At 52.3% G+C, this 20,095-nt stretch overlaps 1 protein-coding gene across 5 annotated transcripts in view; it reads right to left on the reverse strand.

Annotated features, from left to right (window-relative positions):
* CSNK1A1 (casein kinase 1 alpha 1) overlaps nt 1–6,333 on the reverse strand; it is a 32,465-nt gene extending 26,132 nt beyond the window's left edge. For all 5 annotated transcript variants that reach the window (XM_068206232.1, XM_068206231.1, XM_068206230.1 and 2 more), the window contains exons 1-2: nt 5,828–6,333; nt 4,923–5,029 (exon numbers count right to left, since the gene is read on the reverse strand). In XM_068206232.1, the coding sequence (XP_068062333.1) occupies nt 4,923–5,029; nt 5,828–5,950 (230 nt within the window). In that variant the 5' untranslated portion in view covers nt 5,951–6,333. The remainder of the gene's footprint in view (nt 1–4,922; nt 5,030–5,827) is intronic.
* Nucleotides 6,334–20,095: the final 13,762 nt, after the last annotated feature.

A 20,095-nucleotide genomic window follows, 5' to 3' on the forward strand; every position in this document is an offset into this window, starting at 1 on the left:
CATAATATGGCATGACTGAAATCCTGAAGTGCAATATTTAGCAGATGTCACCTAACGTTAGTTGCCATGGAGAGCATGAATTAGGCCACCCAAGTACTAAATAAAGAAACAGCCATGAACACCCTACGCTATGGAATTGGCTCCACTCTATAAATAAATTCTGGATCGCTTTTTGTACAGTTCTGAGAGCAATCCACGAAGGATGCCAGCACAACTCATCCCCTCAGCAAGGAGGTGGCTTCATCGCCCAGTGTGATGCTGCAAGCACGCAGCACCCTGTGCTGCTGAGCTGTTCAGTGAACTCCATTAACACCTGGGAGGAAGGCAGGGGTTGAGTTTCCCCTGCAAAAGTCAGGAGCTGCAGTTCAGAGAGAAGGTGAACCATTAATCCAGAGTGGGGACAGCAAACATCACTGAGGAAAAGAATATTCTAGTATTATGTCTGCTGATCATTTGTTTCAATCAGAAGTAACACTGACCTCAAACTACAAAAACTGAGCAAAGGCAAGGAGAAAAAAAAAAAAATAAAAAATCTAACTTCGGTCTCTCTTGGATGCTTTGAAAAAATCCACAAAGACCAACTAAAACAAGAGTTTAGATTGGTGGAAAACATGAAATCAATTTTATTTACATACATTTATTTTCTTAATAAAGGAACCATAAGGTATTCATTTCAAATATCATCTTCCATTTTATTGGGGCACAAGAAAAGGCTTCTGGTTACCTATGGGATGGTCCTACCCTTCAATATGCAGACTAATAACAAAGTAAATACATAGTAGGACTTATTGATAGAACCTTTTTTTCTGGAGGGGGAGTGGGGTTTCTTGTGGGTTTAGTGAGGGCTTTGCTGGTTTTCTCCTGGTGGTTTGGGTTTTTTTGGTGGCTGGTTAGGGGTTTTATGCTGCAGGAAGTTACTGAGAAAACAGTTAAAAATGCAGGTGTTTGAGAGGTGTGTTTACACATTTTTAAACACTGCTAAAAAATCAACATTTCAAGTGCTTAAGGCAAATTTGGTTTTGATAACTCTTGGATTATCAACCTTGACCACATTTTTCCATCACAGGTAGTATTTAATGAAGATGTATATGGGCACATTCTGTTGTTAATAATTATTCAGCAACATGGCAGTAATCAACCAGAAGCACAAATAATGTAAATAATTTTTCTCCAGAAAACTCAACTCAATTCGGAATTTCTCTCTGAATTTCTCAACATCAAAATATTTGCAAGTGCTGCACTGAAAAACTCAGAAATGTGGAGATTGACTTATTCAGTTAGCAAGGGAACTTTGCAAAAAAAAAAAAAAAAAAAAAAAACCAAAACTCACAAAATACTAAGTAACTTTTTTGTTTTTAACTCACAAATAGCTGATCTTCATTAAGGATACAACCAATAGCTATCAACACCATAAATGGCAAAAACACCAAGAGTGGCTGTCCCAGGTAATTTGAATAATTGCTTTTGTGGCTAAAGCTTTACCAGAGTTACACTGTGGACAAACACCCAAAAATCAAACACACTGTGCTGCATTCCTCCCAGGCAGCACCAGGAATTGGGGAATAAAGGTGGACAGTCCCAGCTAATAGGATCAGTGCCCAGTTAACGAGATTACAGCTCAAAATGCTTTGTCACTGAAAAAGAGAGGAAAAAAAAGCAAAGGGCAGCTGATGTGGGAGAACAATGAGAATAAGCCCAGAAGAATGCTGGGACCTGGCCATAGTGTCCTAAAGGCACAGCAGATTGTCACAATGTTAAGCTGGGCTCAAGAGCCTTTTGGGAAAAATTAAAGTAATAATTAAGCAAAATTTGAACATCAAGAATCAAACAGCCTTTTTTTTTTTTTTTAGTATTAATTAAGTTTTGTGAAACTTTAGGGTTAATTTCAGAAACTCTGCTGCTCTTTTAGGAAACAATAAGCAGCAAATTTAAAGATTTTAAATCGTTTAGAATATTCAGAGAATAAAATTTCCAATTCATTCACACCAATCTCTTTTTGCCATTTTCTCTGCAAACAACATGTTTTATTACAGCACAATTAAGCACCAAGGCCCCTTGTTCAACTTCCACAGGTGAAGGCTCACTGTTGACCCCACTGGTAACCCCAAAACTGAGATTTTTGCTCATTAGTTTCTTGCAATGAGCCAGAAAGTCCCTCAAATTAACCTTAAAGGCTGTAAAAAGAGTTGCTTGGTTCTAGGTAACCTCAGTGACACTCCAGACACATGTTCTTGTAATTCTAAGTTGCAGTCACATCTAAAGGCAGAACTCAGCTTTGGAAACAGGAGCCCCAACGAATGAGCAATCCAGACCTCATTTATTAGCTCAGCTCTGTGAGTCACAGAACCACAGCAGAGACCACTTGAGTGAGGCAAAGTCACACCATGCAACTGCCAGGAAGTTGATCTTGGCCACTGCATCACTTAAGTAGGTGAAAAACAGAGGAAAAGTTCATCACTCTCAAATGAGGAGCACAAGTTTTCATGTTGATGCGTCCAAGATGTGGACTGAGGTTTATAAAGCACGGCAATGGGGAAATTTTGGCATGATTCCTTCATTTCCTATCAAATTCTTGTGCTGCTGCTGTTTAAAGGTGTCACATTACAGAAATTTTACCAAATGTATTGACTTTCCTTCAACTTGATTCACCCTTGTGAATACACTGAGCCAGAACAGCTTATTCCAATGTGACAGCATATTATTATAGCACAATGGTGGCACATGGATTATCAACAACACATGCAAAGTGACCTAAGTATTGACTTGGATTCAAAGCACCATGGATTCTACCTCTACTAAATGCAGAATATTTTAATATTTGTCACAAGAACTGTGCTGGTCTCCTGCTCAGCTTCCTCTTTAAAGAAAATAAACCTAAGAATGCTGCTTTAGATTTTCTCAAGCACCACCAAACCAATACCAGCAGCACAGAGAAATCTCAAGGAGCATCTGGCACATAAAACAGATTTACAATCGATGCTGCTTCTGAAAAGAAAAAGAGTATTTCCAAAAACTCACACTTCTAGAAAAATACTACAAAGATTAACATTGTGAGAACCTGAAAGAACTGACTGACATTATTCAATAATCACACCCCTTTAGCACAATGAGTCTATGAATCAGTTTGGCGAGTGTTGCCTCATTTATCCATTCTCAGTTTCTTTGGACCTTGTATCATTTTTAAAGGGTACAAGAATACCAAATGCAGAGGAAAGCTGTAGTTGAAGCCAGAGGCAAGTTTGTCAGCAGGCAAGGCACCAGTATTTCCCAAGGCATTTTAACCAAATACAAGAAATGAAACAGTATCTCAGTGGAAAAGCCAAAAATTTGCAACTTGGCCTCATTATAGCACCACTCACTCATTTACTTTTCAAAAAAGTAGTTCAAGAATGCCTGCTTTTCCAGTTCTGTGATGAAACACCTGATATCTGCTTGCTCTGGCTGTTTTCCCAGTTATCCCTGTTTTAGCATGCAACTATACTGTGAAAGCTTTCCAAAATGCAACTCCTATTCTTTCAGTTGTGAAATAGAAGCAGCCACTTTTGAGAAAAAAGGAAACTGTATTCTCAAAGAAAGACTGCATCTGTTTCCACACCAGCAACTCCGTTGAAGCTGCAAGTATTTAATTCAGGTATGTTGATTGTGTCCCTGCAAAAGGCTGGAGTGAATGAGGACAGATGGCCAGGACAACACTGTCTCCTCCAGCTCACATTCAGGATCAGAGCCAGTTGTGTTTGGGGGGAAGGAGGAGGGAGCTATTAACCTCAGAAATGCAGATTTGTACTAGGCTTTGTCCAAATTAATACAGAATCTTAGCTATGTCATCGTGAGAACTTTAAAACAGACCCTAAATGTCACTATTCATCCTGTACAAAATCAGGAAGGGTTAAATCAAATGGAATCCACAGTTTGATACAGAACCTAATCTGAAATAGTTTGTGTAGCTCAAGGAACAAAAATCCTTCAGGCCATTGTGTCAAGGAAAAAAAATACAAACTTTAAAACCAATTATCAACAAAGTTTCAAAAAAGGAACAACTTGTAAAAAGTCTCACTGGAGAAAACTGAAGTTCCATGTAACTCTTTGACGCCCAGATTCCGGAGTTGGGCACTACCCCAGGGTAACAACTCGATAATCCCAGGACGAATAACCCCTCCACAAGTCCTGCACCAGCGATTTTCTTCCAGATCAGGAAATTCTGAAACCCTGGCCAAAGTTTCAGTTGGAATACGAAGCGAGGAGCCGCATAATGAGGAACTGGGAGGGATTAATCCCGTTCGGTCGGGAAGCCTGGTGACGCATCTGTTGCGGGCAGCAGAAAGGAGCCGCTGCCATTTCATTCCTGCTCCAGGTTCTCCGCAGTCTCAAGGCTGGCGGGCTCATAGCTATGAAAGGAAAAAGGCACAAGCCCGAGCACGTCCCTTGTCCCACCAGGAGAAGGGGGAGGGTTAATCACGTCCAGCCGCCATTTTCTGAGCGGAGCAGGAAGACATGTTGAAAAGAAAAAAAAAAAAAAAAAAAAAAAAAAAAAAAAAAAAAAAAAAAAAAAAAAAAAAAAAAAAAAAGAGAGAGAGGCAACAAAAGAAAGCAGCCATTTCCAGGGCCGGCTCCCAACTCTCTGCCTCTCAGAGAAACAGCCTCCTCACACTTTGTTCTAATGGCCACAAGAATTTCTCGCTGGGTGTCTCGCTCTCTATACCGACAGCAGGCCTGCCAGAGGAACCCAGCGAGTTGGAGAGCTTGGGATGGAGCATTTCCCCCTCTATCACCCCCAATCCTGCATGGACTAATTTCTTTTCACGGCGGTGCCCTGTCTCAAACTCAGAAGTATAAAACTACTGCCAATATGCAGTAATAAACATGACAAAAAAAGTCATGCCAAGCACACAGAAACGCCACTGGCACACACGGCTGACTCCTACCGTATATGTGGGATGCCAACTCCTCCCTGCAGGATCTTGTACAGTTTGCTTTCATAGAGCAGCTGCGGGTGCCGAGCCTTCTGAGACTCCAACTTCACAGCAACTTCCTGCAGTGAGAGGGAACAAGGAGTCAGGGCAGAGCGTCCACCGAGCTGTAAGGGGCACAGCACTTCCACATCCCCCACACACCCCCGATGCCAACGCTTTCGGGTATATATTTATTTATTTCCCAGCTCGACGTGCTGCATTTCATTTTGTGGCGTCTTCCGATAAAATCCACATCGCGGTGATTTGTACATAAATATCCATCCCGGGTCATGCATTTGAGTTAAAGATGTGGAGTCTTCAGAACCACTTAAGTGAGGAAGAACATACGTGGGTGTTTCTTCTTTACAGCTCAGAGCCGTGAGGGGGAGGAAGAAAAGAAAAAAAACCCAAAGGAAAAGCTGGAAAAACAGGGGGATCTTCTTTGTTTCTATTAGTGTTGATGAAACGAGATACAAAGTGTTCCCCAGCTGAGGCAGAGTGGGAGATGAATGGCGGGCGAGGGACGACGACTTTGGCCGCTCACAGAACACAAAATTTGTTTGGATATCTTTTCCCACTATGGTTTTCGCCTCTTTTCTCCTCTCCCAAGTGCTGGGTAGGGGAGCCCGCGACTGCAGGGCTCTGCTGTGGAAGGGGCACCGAGGAAGAGCCTCGGTGGGAAGGGGGGGATGAAGACCCTCGGGGGAAAGGGGGAGAATGGAGCCCCTCGTAGGGGGGAAAGGAAGACCCTCGGGGGAAGGAAGACGCCACCCCGGGGACACGGAGGGCACCGCCGGGGGCAGGTGGGGCTCGGAGAACCGATGGCTGGTGCCCGGCTCCCCCCGGGGAGCTGAGGGGCGAGTGCGAGCGGCCCTTACCTCCCCGTTGGTGATGTTGATCGCCAAATAGATGTCCCCGAAGGAGCCCGACCCGATCTTCCGCACCAGCTTGTATTTGCCTCCGACAATGAACTCGGCCTTGGAGCCGCTGCTGCTCGCCATGGCGAGGGGCGGCTCTCGGGCCCTCCCGGCCGGCTCGGCGGGACAACGAGGGCTCTACGGCCGCCCCCGAGCAGGGGAAAGGGGCCGGAGGGGGGAGAGCGGCGCAGCCAAGGACGGACCCCGCGCTCAGCTCCAGCCGGGGCCCTCGGGCGGGCGCCCCCCCCGCGCGGCTCTGCGCCGCTCCCCGGCTCTCGGCGCGCTCCAGAAACAGGAGAAGCGGCCCCCGAAGTGCTTGTGAGAGCAGGGAGGGGAAAGGGGGGGGGAACTCGCGGGGTCGCGGCGGCCGCCGGCCGCTCACTCGGCCACCGCCGCCATCTTGTGCCTGAGCCGCCGCCGCCGACACAAAATGCCCCCGGCGCGCGGCCGCCGCTTCTTCACCGCGCGGGGCGCGCTGGGAGCGGGGCGGGGCGCTGCCGCGGTCACCACGCCCCCTCGCGAAGCTGCACCAATCGCCGCCCTCAGCCGGCGCCCCGCCCTCCCGCCGGGGGCGGTGATTGGGTGCGCTGCGGGTGCGCGCATGCGTACAGTGCCACTCCGCCAGTCCGGGCGGAAGAGGGCGGGGAAAGCGGACGTGCCCTCACTCGCTCTTAAAGGGGCAGGCGGCGGCAGCGAGCGGAGGGTGGCTGGGGGTTTCCTTGCGGTGTCCGCGCTGCCCGCACAGCCCTGGGCCCTGTCCGCGCCTGGGACAGGGGATGGAGCTGGGTCAGCCGCCACTGAGATACCACCCCACAGATGGTGCTGTCACCAGGCTCTTCTCGAAGCCCAGGCCCCAGCCTGTGTTTACAGTAACAGGCTGGTTTGTGGATAAATAAGTACACAAGAACTTCGTTCCGTGTAGGTGTTTAAGGAAAAGGTGGATGGGGCACTCAGTGCTTTGGTCTGGGTTGCAAGGTGGGGATCGGTCACAGGTTGGACTGGGTGATCTGGGAGATCCATTCCAGCCCAAACGATCCTGGCACTTTGTGCTTCTTGCCACGGCTGTGGCAAGGCCCTGGAACAGCTGCCCAGGGCTGCTGTGGAGTCCCGCACTCTGGAGACATCACAAAACCCACCTGGACACATCCCTGTGTCCTCTGTTCCAGAGGTCCCTTCCAATGCCACCGATTCTGTGATTCTCTGAAATCCACAACCTCCTTTTCCCACCCCATATCCACAGGGCGATCCTGGGGCCGAGCTGTTCCTGTGCAGAGACACCGTGTTCCATCACCTTCCTCACTCCTCAGCTCCCTCACACTGTGCTCCATCACCTTCCTCACTCCTCAGCTCCTTCAGCCCTCACTCCCTGCTCCATCACCTTCCTCACTCCTCAGCTCCCTCAGCCCTCACACCGTGCTCCATCACCTTCCTCACTCCTCAACCCTCACACCCTGCTCCATCACCTTCCTCACTCCTCAGCTCCCTCAGCCCTCACACCCTGCTCCATCACCTTCCTCACTCCTCAGCTCCCTCAGCCCTCACACCCTGCTCCATCACCTTCCTCACTCCTCAGCCCTCACACCCTGCTCCATCACCTTCCTCACTCCTCAGCCCTCACACCCTGCTCCATCACCTTCCTCACTCCTCAGCTCCCTCAGCCCTCACACCGTGCTCCATCACCTTCCTCACTCCTCAGCCCTCACACCCTGCTCCATCACCTTCCTCACTCCTCAGCTCCCTCAGCCCTCACACCGTGCTCCATCACCTTCCTCACTCCTCAGCCCTCACACCCTGCTCCATCACCTTCCTCACTCCTCAGCTCCCTCAGCCCTCACACCGTGCTCCATCACCTTCCTCACTCCTCAGCTCCCTCAGCCCTCACACCGTGCTCCATCACCTTCCTCACTCCTCAGCTCCCTCAGCCCTCACACCGTGCTCCATCACCTTCCTCACTCCTCAGCTCCCTCAGCCCTCACACCGTGCTCCATCACCTTCCTCACTCCTCAGCTCCCTCAGCCCTCACCCTGGGCCTGTGCCGTGCACAGCAGTGCAGCTCCTGGGTGATCACTGCAGGAGCAGCCCGTGACGCCCTGACAAGGACACTGCCAGCAGAACCACCCGTCACGGCCACATCCCTTGTCCCTGCAGTCTCCACCTTCACGTGGCCCCTACACCCGGCTCTCCCCTGGCCAGGGTCACCGTGACCCAGCAGCTCGTGCTCCAGGGACTGTTCCTTGCTGTCTGTCACAAGTGACATCTCCTGCGTTGCCCCCTCGCTCTCCCTCTCTCCCCCTCTCGGCGCTGTGAGTTTTCCCTCTGCAGGAACACCAAACTGTGGATTCCCGGTGACTCATCATCACTCCCTGTCACAGCGGCGTCTTCTGCCGTGCAAGGCTACATTTGGGAAATGATTCAGTCTGCAGGAGAGAGAAAGCTCCTCCAGTAATGTAGCTCATGAAAGTAGAAGGAAAGCCTACTCAGGGTGTCTGCTTTGAAGGCAGGCAGGCAGAAACTGCTTCTCAGCATGCCTGGTGCACCCAAAGCCATGGAAATAATGAAAATATGGATTTTAAGACCTATGTATGGATTTTTTTTTTTTTATAGCTGACTGCTTTGGAGAAAAGTGAGATTGAGAGGTCCAGGTTAGGACATATCAGTAGGATATGAAGGTGGAGGAGTTCTCTCAAAGAACAGCATCCACACGGTGGAAGAAGCTCTTCTTGAACTCACCATGTTGCTTTCTAGCTTGGTAAAAACACTTTCTGCCTGCACAAGTGCAAAAGAGCCCTGGATTATGTCCATCTGGCTGTGAGGCAGGAAGGGAAATCTGTGATTTTCCTGAGTTTCTTCCTGTGGTGGACTCACTGAGCTCCAGATGACTCCACAGTGAGAGACCGGGAGGATTGGAGAGGGAAGATTGGCACTCAGCAACGCCCTGCATGGCAAATATCATCTCCAAGTTCCCCTTGTGTTTCAGGGAGCTTACATCCAAGGTTTTACTACAGCTCTCTCTGCATCTCTGATGAAAAAAATTGAAATGCAAATGATTCAAAATCAGCCAGATGCACCAGAAGGAAAACGATGCTCCGAGAACGAGCTGGCCTCCAACTCGTTCCCACCTCGGCTCTGTCAGGGAGCATTTGTGCAGGCAAGAATATCCACACTCTTGTCACTCACAGGGATTGCGGATCTCGTGTGGGGGATCGGGGATGCATCACACACTCCTTCAGGGGGCTGGAGCTTCAAGGGCAAATGAGGTATCTTTGAACACCACAGCCATTCCTGAAAGCAGAGCCCCGTGTCCTCAGGTGCCCCCTGTGATTTGCCGACAGCTCAGGGCTGATGTGCCTCTGTCGCCCTTTGGGGTTGTGTTTAATGGTTGCTCTGAGTGGGATCTGGGCAGTTGGGAGGCGTTTGGCTTGAGTCACGTATCCTTGGAGGAGCTGGAAAAACAGGTCTGGAGCTCCTGGGCCAGGAAAGAGCCCCATGCCTGGGTATGCAGGAGAGCAGGATCTGCTGGGCTAGGCAATGCTGCCACCTCCTGCCAGCCGGGGACAGCTCTGTGTCCAGGGGACAGCTCTGTGTCTGGGTGATGGCTCCTTGTCCAGGGGACAGCTCTGTGTCCAGGGGACAGCTCTGTGTCTGGGTGATGGCTCCTTGTCCAGGGGACAGCTCTGTGTCCAGGGGACAGCTCTGTGTGTGGGTGATGGCTCCTTGTCCAGGGGACAGCTCTGTGTCTGGGAGATGGCTCCTTGTCCAGGGGACAGCTCTGTGTCCAGGGGACAGCTCTGTGTGTGGGTGATGGCTCCTTGTCCAGGGGACAGCTCTGTGTCCAGGGGACAGCTCTGTGTGTGGGTGATGGCTCCTTGTCCAGGGGACAGCTCTGTGTCTGGGTGATGGCTCTGTGTCCTGGGCACAGCTCTGTGTCTGGGTGATGGCTCCTTGTCCAGGGGACAGCTCTGTGTCCTGGGGACAGCTCTGTGTCTGGGAGATGGCTCCTTGTCCAGGGAAAACTCTGTGTCCTGGGGACAGCTCTGTGTGTGGGTGATAGCTCCTTGTCCAGGGGACAGCTCTGTGTCCAGGGGACAGCTCTGTGTGTGGGTGATGGCTCCTTGTCCAGGGGACAGCTCTGTGTCCAGGGGACAGCTCTGTGTATGGGTGATAGCTCCTTGTCCAGGGGACAGCTCTGTGTCTGGGAGATGGCTCCTTGTCCAGGGAAAACTCTGTGTCCTGGGGACAGCTCTATGTCCAGAGGACAGCTCTTTGTCCTGGGGACAGCTCTGTGTCTGGGTGATAGCTCTGTGTCTGGGTGAAAGCTCCTTGTCCAGGGGACAGATCTGTGTCCTGGGGACATCTCTGTGTCTGGGTGATAGGTCTCTGTCCAGGGGAATATCTCTGTGTCCAGAGATTGGATTCAAAATTCCAATTAAATAGCACTGAAAATGTCACTTGGGAGGGGAATTTCAGGCTGAGCTGACCTGAGGTCTCACTGCTACTCATAAATAGGGTGATCTCTCTTCTTCATCCTCTTCCCCTCCTACTCACCCTCTCACTGCCCAGCTCTGGCAGGTCAGCAGAGCCCCCATGGTCAGCTCAGCTCTCCAAACCTACAGAAAATTTTCCAAATGGTTTCTCCTGGTGCTTTCTCTGGGTTAATGTTCTGCCAGGCTGGTGACCCTGATGGAGCTCCAGGGGACAGTGCAAGGGTTGTCCCAGGTTGGCAGTGACATGGCAGAACAACAGACAGGAGGTCTCAGCTGGAAAACTGAAGGAACATCTCCCACTGCCTGGAAAGGAGCTCTGCAGACACCAGGAGAGAGCAGGAGAATCCGTGAATTCCCAGCCTCCTGTCCTTTATTATTCTTCACATCTTTCAGGGCCACTGAGACAATGAAAACATCTTTGTATCTGCATCACTTGGGAGGGTGAAAGGAATAAATCCTTTCTCTTCCCTTTCCAAAAGGCAGGTCAGAAATCCTGCTACATGACCAAGCCTCCAGTGTGAGCAGTCCTCATCTTCAGCCCGCGCTCTGATCTGCTCTCTGAAGTGTTTATTGTCTCAGAGAGATGGGGAACCCAAGACAATTTTGCCCCATTTTCCCTGTAAGTGAGCAAAACTCAGATGCAGACAAAACCAAGACACCACCAATGGGTGTCACTGAGTCCTGGGCAGCCAAAATCTCCTCAGAATTCCTTTGCTCTTTGCCAGGAGGAGCAAGTGAGCTTCTGGCACACTGAGGGGTGTGTGTCAGTGAGATCTGGTCCCAGGTGTGCAGTCCCAGCAGGTCCTGGTCTGGGACACCCTCTTTGCTCTGGCATCTGCCCACGCCTCACACCAGCAGCGTGTCCCTCACACAGAGACCTCTGCCCTCCCTCCCGAGCCCCAGCCTTCATCCTGGAGCTGGCCTCAGCTCATCCTCCATGCAGCTATTTTTAGCAGAGCTTATGGTGTTTGGGAAAACGGCTGGAGAGGAGCAGCTTGTGCCAGCAGGAACCAAACCAGGCTTGCTCTGGGCCCCTGTGTGAGGCAGCTCACCTTCGGACACTCCTGCCCAAGGACAGGTGGCTTTGCCAAACCCTCCTGTCCCTCGGGTGGCTCTTGCAGAGCAGGGTGACGTGGGGCTCACCAGGACGTTGCTGCGTGGCAGGAGGGATCCTGTCCCTCCACATTCCACGGGCAGTGTCCTGCCTGACACCCACCCATGCCAAGGGCACCCAAAGAGGTGCTGCTGGCCACCCTGCCAGAGCCACTTGTCCCTGCTCTCCTGTGGCTCCCTCCCCTGCACTGGCACAGGGCTGTGGGGAGCCAGCCCAGGGAGCTGCTCCAGGTTGAAAATAACTCCATTTTTCCGGAACAGTCTGACACTGGCAGTCTTTGCCAGGCTGGATCTCAGTGCAAAGCTTCAATGCCAGTGCTGGCATGAGGCAAGAGGCACCATTATTTTTGGCAAGGGCGCCTGCTTTAAGTGTTTGCATGCAACCTTCAGAAAGTTGTCAGCCCCTGTAGTTACAGCCAGCACAGGAGATGCCTTTTTGCCTCAGCAGGGATGTGAGCAGCCATGAAATGATGGGATTTCATCACCAGCACTGCTGCAGGAGAGATCAGACAGCAGGGACAAGTCACCCTCACTAATGCCAAACCTTTATATTTGACCTCATCGTGTCTCCAGGCAGATCCCCGCACCCATAGCCATCGTGCCTTGCTCGTCCTCCAGCAGGGAAAGGACACAGCAGGCCCTGGAGATGGGATGTGGCTTTGGGACAGAGCCTGGAGCAGGCAGGGACAGTGGCACAAATCTCATTCTTGCAGTGCTTGGGTCGAACCAAAGGTGTTTGTGTCCCAGGAGAAGTGTCCAGGAGCCAGCAGTGCCACTTCCAAGCCTGTAAGAAGTTAGAGGGGAATTCTGCAGCCTGGGATATTCTTGGCTGTTTGGAGAGAGATGCTTTTTTTTTTTTTTTTTTAAGTACTGGAGGAAAAGGGAGATTTTCAAGTAATTTGGATGATTCACAGGAATGTTTTTAGTGCACAGCTGAAGCTCCAGCAATGAACTTGTTCCCTGGAAGACTTTCCTGCAGAGTGTGTGGAGCTGAGGCCCAAACTTTCCAGTGATGTCAGGGTTGAAATTGCTTTGAGTGCTTGAGAGGATGCACTGGGAGGTGAGGAAAGAGAGTCTGAAGAAGTCATGGGCCCAAAAAGATGTAAATGGCAGCACAGCTGATTCACTGCATGTCAAGGGTTGTGGAGAAGTCTTCAGCAGCAACTTCTCTGGTGCTTTTGAATTAATTACCCTGCTGGTGTGCAGAGTTCTGGTATTTGGCAGCCAAGGCACATTTCCTCTGTGGCTGCTTAAATCAGTCAGGTTCAAATCACTGAGGTGAGTCTGCTCTAACACAAAATAATTCAGCTGCTGGATGACAGCTGATACACCTGGGAGTAAATCATCCTCCTAAGTGCAATTTCTTGAACCATTTTAGGGAACATGGGTTTTATACATGTCGTGTGCTGTGCTTTAGGATGCCAGGGAGGATAAGAGGAACAGAAGCAGCTGGTGCAGTGCCTGAGCTGTTCCCAGTGCAGGCTCTGGCTGTGCTTGGTGGACATTGCTGCTGTTCCAGCAGGAGCCAGCTGAGCACAGTCTGTCCCAATGGCCCCATCACCCTCTTTTTGGGGTGCTCTGGATCTATTTGCACATTGAGGGAGAAATTACATGGAGTTGGAGCAGAGTTCCCCTGTCAGGACATTACAATCCATTCCCTTTGTTTTTTAAAGCAAGCTCCTTCCTGCCTGAACATCTTCTCTACTCAATGGGTGAGCTTTTCAGGTCATTCAGAAGCTGATGCTTGCTGAGATTAAAAAAAGCCCAACAATGAGCTGAGAAATGTTGTTTGATTATGCCTGAATTTTTTCTCTCCCCTCCTCCAAAGATCATCACGAGCTCCAGTTCATTTGCATTTGGGAAGAGCACAGGGTGGAAAGTGCCAGATAAGGGGAAAGGCTCATCACATGTTATTGTCAGCACAGCACTGGAAATATCACTAATGAATCCATCAGCCCCTTGATGCACAAGGCCCTGCCCCACGACCTTCTGGAGCAGCAGCCAGGACAGGTGGGTCCTTCAGGGCCTGAGAAGCAGAACAAGCAGATGGAGAGGGAATGGGCTGACACGTTTGGATGCACTTGGGAATGAGCTCTCTCAAGGGCTCCTTCCCTGCTGGGCCCTCAGTGAATTCCAGCACTAATGATCAGCAGCTCAGCACAGAGCAGGGCCATGGTTTGCAGTCTTGCCCGTGTTGGATACTCCAGCCTATATTTAGGCACCCCAGGAGTGGCTCTGTGGGGTCTCATGGGCACCAGATGGGGACATCCAACTTCAGCCCCAGAGCTGGGTGGCTCTGAGACCCTGTGGGGACAACTGGGCTGTGATACAAGGCAGCTTGTGGGCTGCCCTGCTGCTCAGGGGGACGGCCCTGGGAGGCAGCTGGGTGCCTTGAAGAGCAGGGTGCTCAGGAATGCAAATGTGGGAGCAGCAGGGGCCAAGGATGAAGCTCCCCTCTGCTCTGCACCACTGCAGCTCAGCGCGCGTGGCACAGGCTCCCTCTGCATCATCCTCTGCCGAGGGGGAGCATGTCCTGGCAGAGACTGGTCCCTGCTGCAGAGCTGGAGGGACCAGATTTGGCTGCAGAGTGGCTTCATGATGGGAGCACAGCTCTGCTGGTCACTGCCCTGTGCCTGGTCTCCTTGGCACTGAGACCGGCTGAAAAGACAGATTTGTCACTGCATGAGCTTTCATACCCCCACTCCTTCCTGAGCAGCTCCTGTGGGTCTGTGAGGTGGTGGCTGATGCCTGGCACAGAAACGTCACCCAGCCAGGAAACCTCACCCCCATTACGGTGCTGTTGGCCCACTCCAAACCCCACTGGTACCTGGGGAGCAGATCAAAATCTCGTGTGACTCAGGCCCAGGACTCGTCACCTCTCAGGATCCTAAGTGAGGCAGTCCCCATGCTGTCCCAAGGTGTCCTGTGACCCTACCTCCAGAGGGACACAGAGTGCCCTGTGTCCCCAGAATGTGTGGTGACTGAACAATGTCTCCCCACAGCAAGCCCATGTTCCCTGGGCTGGTGGAGCCACGCTCCTGGGACTGGGATCCCGCCTGCCTTCTCTTGAGGAGATTTTTCACTTGGAAAATTCTCAAGAAAATTCAGACATGTGGGACTTGCCTCCCCTCTGCAGAGAGACAAAAAAGGCCTCAGTCCAGAAAGGGAAGGAAGGAGTGCTGAGTGTTCACACAAGGTGGGCAAGCCTTGGGGTGCAGCAGGTGACAGCATTCCTTGGGTGAGGAAGTGGTGTGCTATGTTCCCAGGAAGCTCCTGATCTCTGGTTCCATCTCAGGACAACGCGTGAGAGCCAAGGGACAGCTCACCCAATCTCTGGCTCTAGCTGTGGCCCACAGCAGATGTTTGCAGTGTTCTTGTCCCAAGAACATCCCCTGAGCTCCCCCCAGACCTCCAGCCTTAAGGAAGAGGTGGTGGTTCTTTGTCTTTAATAACCCAAAGGATTTTTCTTCCATGAATTCATCCAGTTCCTGTTTAAATGCTTTGCATCTGTCACATCCTGTGGCGAGGAGCTCCATGGTTTAACTATACATTGCACCAAGAACCACTTCCTTTTCCTTGTCCCAAACTTCCCTCCAGGTAGTTTCGTTTGGAGCCTGTACTCCTGCAGGGGCAGAGCTGGTGAGTAATCACCTTCCCTGCCCTCACACGCCTCCCAAGGCAGGGCAGATCTGCATCACACCCCTCTCCCTCACTCCTTCTCCTGCCCACGGTGCCATTCCTCATGCAGAGGCTGCTGCAGAGCTTGGGCCATCCCTGCTTCCCTTCTCTGAGCCTCTTCCACACCCCTCTGGAGATAAGGAAGCGGGGAGAGCTGCAGGCAGCATCCTCAGTGTGGGCACATCCCCAGCTCAACTGTGCCAGTGCTTCCTTTCTCATCCTCTGCTTCTTCCCTACTCATTTCCAACAGGCGATTTTCTGCTTTCTCTGCTCCAGGCGTTTTTGAAGCATCTTTTAACACGAACCCCAAGATTCCCTTCCTGGGAGGAGATGCACCAGTCAGTCTATCACTGGCTACCAGTGTCAGGACTGGTTTTTATGTGTTTTCCCTGTCCTTTCCTGGTTCCCTTGGCTGTCCCCTACTCAGGGACATGGGCCAGCAGCTCCAAAGAGCTCGGTGCTGGTGCCAAACACGGTCACTTTGCTGGCCCTGCCCTTTTCCAGATAATTTGTGGACAAACTCAATGGTTCCCCACAGGTAACATCCCTTAGCTGTGAAAACAAACCCTGTATTTGAGCCCTTCCTTTCCTGCCTGAAACAACTGCTCTGCCTGGCAGGTTTTTCCTCTGTCCCTCCCCTGTCCCTGAGGGGCTCTGCTGGGAGGCCTGGCCGGACATCTCACAAGTCAGGTTTCCTTCCCAATCCTTGCAGGATGTCCCCGTCATCCCCCTTGGCCCAGAGCAGGAGCCAGGCTTGGCAGAGGGTGTCAGGGCTGGTGGTTCTCACCAGCATGGACTGGGGAGGAGCTGGGGCGTGGGCTGGTGAGTCAGGGCGGCTGCAAGAGCTGGAATCTCATTAATTATGGAGACTCATTAATAATGGACACGTCCCTCTGACACTGCAGCCACCCTGTGGCTGGAGGGAGGAGGTGAAGCCATGGCTGCTGACACACAGGGGAGCTCTGCTTTCAGCAGAAGCAGCAGACAGGCAGAGTAACCTTGGACAGGATCAGTAACCTTGGACAGGCACTGCCACTTTGGCAGGAAGCTCCACATGGCCGGAGCTGGGATTACCCCACAGGTGTGGGGGATTATGAGCTGTACCTGGCACCCAGGCTGAGCTGGCAGACCTCAGTGCCACCAGAGCTGGGATTCCTGGCGGTCATTTTATATTCCATGGCATTAGCTGCTAGGGTTTTTCCACAACAAACTCCTCCCCAGTAAAACATCCTCCCTGCTCTGATGTGATGTGGTGGGGAGAGGAGGATGTGTGGGCAACACCATGAGCTGGCCCTGCAGCTTCTCTGCTGCTGCTGAGGCTCCAGGGACCTCTGGAGCTTTCCTTCCACCTCCACCATTTTTCATACCTTCTGGCTTTGTTCAGTCACATCTCCCTGTTTTCTCAGCCTTGGCACCTGGCAGCCCCACCAGTCCCAGCTCTCTGAAGTCTCTGGTGATCATTTCTCCCAAAATGAAGGGGGACCCAGGCATTAGGCTGCTTCCGTGAAAAAGCTCTTGGCTGTGAATTTCCCCAGGCTGCAGCACAAAGCTCAGGGCTGCCTAGTCCTGCCCTCCTTCCCAGCAGAGCCTGGAGCTGGTGACCTGCCAGGTCTTTGCTGTAGGTGTCCTCACCATACTGTGAGCCCAAGCTGAGCCCCCTGGGCTGGGTTTCTGCCTCTAGTAGTGAAACAAGCACCCAGTGGCTCTCTCACGGGGCACCTGTTACACTTGCCTGTGGCAGAGACACGAGCCCTGTCATGGCACAGGCATTCCTGGGTGCGTCAGTGGGAAAAGGGATGGGGAGATTGCCCAGGGACTGGCTCAGCAGCTTGAAGGGGCTGTTGCCTCCCTGCCACCCCTCATTTCTCTCTGAAGCAAGAGAAGTCAGCTCCTGCAGCTCCTCTTGCGCAGGCAGCAGCTACTGCTGTGACTCCAGAACAACCACTCCTGCAGGAATTTGCCTGGAGGAGCTGGTGGGACTCCAGAGGTGTCTGATCCCAAAGGAGAAGGTGACTCGTGAGGGGATGTGCCTCCCTTGGCTTCTCAAGCCCTTGCCTTGTGCAGGAGAGTGGCAGCACCCGGAGGTGACTGTGGGCAGGGGATGCCCGGGGTATCCGGGTGTGTGGGGTGCCCACAGGGAGGAGGAGGAGGATGAGCTCACGTGGAGTTCCAGCTCCATGGGTGGGTGGTTGTGATGACGCGGCAGGAGCAGAAATCCTACAAAGTCAGGCAGGGAGGAGATCAGTACTGGATCATTGGAAATGAGTAATCAGCAGAAACCACCAGAATTTTCTGAGCTCTTCTTACTTTTCTCATGTCTTGTTACCTCCTTGCTGCAGGCAGAGGGTCCTCAGTGGGGTGCCCTGTGGGATGCTCTGGGCAAGGAGTGTTGTCACTGGCACTGCTCCATGGGGGATGTGGGTGGCCCTGTGTGGGGCTGGACTGGCCTGGGGACATGTGTCCTTCCTGCCAGCGCTGCAGGATGCTGCAGACACCTCCGTGTCTGCCTGCATCCCAGCTCAGGTGCCCATGGACTGTGCACACCTCTGCATTCTCCACAATGGTCCTGAGAGAGCAGGATCCTCTGTCAGGGCAGAAACATGAATAGCTCAGAACTCAGTGCCCTCACACCAGCCTCTGAGCTGTTGTGAGCACCAGCTGGCTCAGCTGGCTACAGGAATTTGTGACAAAAGGGTGAAAGGCCCGGAGCCACGAGTCCTGGGAGAGAAATTGTGATCTTGGGGTAGGAAAAGCAAGGCGGAGCAGCAGAGGGAGAGGGAAGGACCTCGCAGGCTGGTGGACACGAAGCTTTTACCACAACAACATGGATTCAGCAGGATCCGTGCTGTAGCCTCAGAGAGGCCAAGAGGGGCTGAAGCCTCCTCCACGAAGGAGGCCTCTGCAAGGCCCATAAATAACCCTCTTATAAATAAAGAGCTGACTCTTCATTTATTCTGCCTAGATCAAATCCTATCTGCTTATTTTTAGGCTGTGCTCTGCCTTGTGGTGCAGGCATGTGGCTGGAGCCTGCAGCTCCATCCAGACCCCTGGAGCTGACACCATTTCCACCTGCCTGGGAGCTCTGGCCGAGTACCTGGATGGGATTATCCCCAGCAGGCAGGCACAGCCCTCCTTTCCTCCTAAGCACATTAGCTGGGAAGGGAAGAAGGAAGAGGAAGCAATGACATCCCTGTGGTTTTTCAGGAGCTGCTCATGCTGGTGGCAAGATCAGCAGAATAAAAATCTTTAATTTCACAGGCTTTTTCCTCCTTTCCAGTGCTGGAGCTGGAGCACAGCACACACAGACAGTGGGGCTGCAGGCAAAGTCCACTTCTGAGCCCTGCCTCCCTGTGTGGGAGGAAGTTTTGTGATTAGAACGCACCTGGGAGCACATTCTTGAGCTGCTGTTTTTCTCCCCGTGTTTTCCTTTCCATCCTGTGGTCACCAGGTCCTTTCTAGACAGGAAAGAACATTAAGAATGGAAGAGATTAAATTGAGGAAATGTAACTTTCCTGTACAAACCTACTGCTTGGAGAAGAACCCCCGCCTGCTGTTATTAGGCAGAACCTGAACTGTCGTGCTTTGCATGGCTGGAAGCTGTGTTTATTTTCTGAGTGAGCTCTGTTTAACTCCAAGCTTGTCTGGAGCGTTCCCAGGGAGCCCCCTGATGGCTTTAACTTTCATCCCCATATCCCGAGCGTTAATGTTTGGAGTAGCTGGGAAAAGGCAGAACAGCAAAAGGCTTTGCAAGAGCCAGCAAGTTCAGGGTGAGATGTAGGGTGGAAATAACCCCTTTCCAGGGTGAGGTGATGCCTTCTGCCTGGGTGTTCCTGCCTCCCATCCAGCTCCCTCTTCCCGAGGCTTTCACCACATCCTGTTTTGAGCCAGAACACAGAACCATCATCAGGTGCTTCTCCAGCCCCTGGGCTGAGGCTGTGCTCATCACACAAGGAGTGTCACAGGGGATCGAGTCCCACCAGCCTCATGAGGATGGGTCTTTTCTTAAATACTGCCAGAGAAGGGCTGGCAGAGCGCTCCTGCTGTGGCAGTGGGTATGGAGAGCGCTGGGCAATGCTGCGGAGGTGGCTCACCCTGCTCTGTGAGAAGCAGTTTTGCAATGGGGTTGCACAAAGCTGGCTCTGCTGCAGGAGAAGCCAGTCCTGCCTCCCTGCAGGGTCCCACACGTGATCCCACACACGGTCCCACAGGACACCACACTCCCTGCCACAGCTTGCCAGGTTTGTGTCGGCAGGGTGAGAGCACACCCAGCTGGGTACCAGGGGACAGCCCACCCTGCTGGGACACTTCAGCTTGGCTTCACCTGAGCACAACCCTGGGACACAAACACTTGTGCTCGACCAGCCGGCGCCTGTTTGTTTTCCTCGTGTAAGGAGAGCCGGGCCAGGGCAGCCAGCCTACTGTCACAGCTCCTGGGGAGCCCTGGAGCGGTGACAGCACTGTCACACCACTCCCAGTGCTCCCTGAGCCACTCAGGTGAGGCGAATGGAGCCGCAGCCCCAGCCCAGGGCTGGACGGGAGGTGTGTGGTGCCAGCAGCAGGGCAGGAAAGAAACAGCTTGTGCTGAGGGAAGGAGCTGTCAGGAAAGAGGACAAGCCCATCCTGCAAGGAACTCGCTGGAGCCAGGCTATCCTGCCTCTGAAAAACCAGACTGGAATGGGAAATGCCTGAGGGAACACCCGTGGTGTGAGCTGGCTGGGGAGGAGCTGGGGCTGGGGATGTTGGTCCTGCCCGGTGGGATGAAGATGCTGGGGGAGGAGGGAGCTCTGCCTTGCTGGGATTCCCTCGTGGTTCCTGTCCTGAATCATCCACAACGTGCTGATGGGAGCAAAGCAGCTGTGATGTGTCTCGATGGCTTTGTTGGACATGGCAGTAAGAGCTCCTGCCCAAGGATGGAGCTGAGAACTCCTGGCATCAGAGCAATGCCAGCCCAAAG

This window comes from Anomalospiza imberbis, chromosome 15, assembly GCF_031753505.1.
Source record: "Anomalospiza imberbis isolate Cuckoo-Finch-1a 21T00152 chromosome 15, ASM3175350v1, whole genome shotgun sequence".
Taxonomy (NCBI): Eukaryota; Metazoa; Chordata; class Aves; order Passeriformes; family Viduidae; genus Anomalospiza; species Anomalospiza imberbis.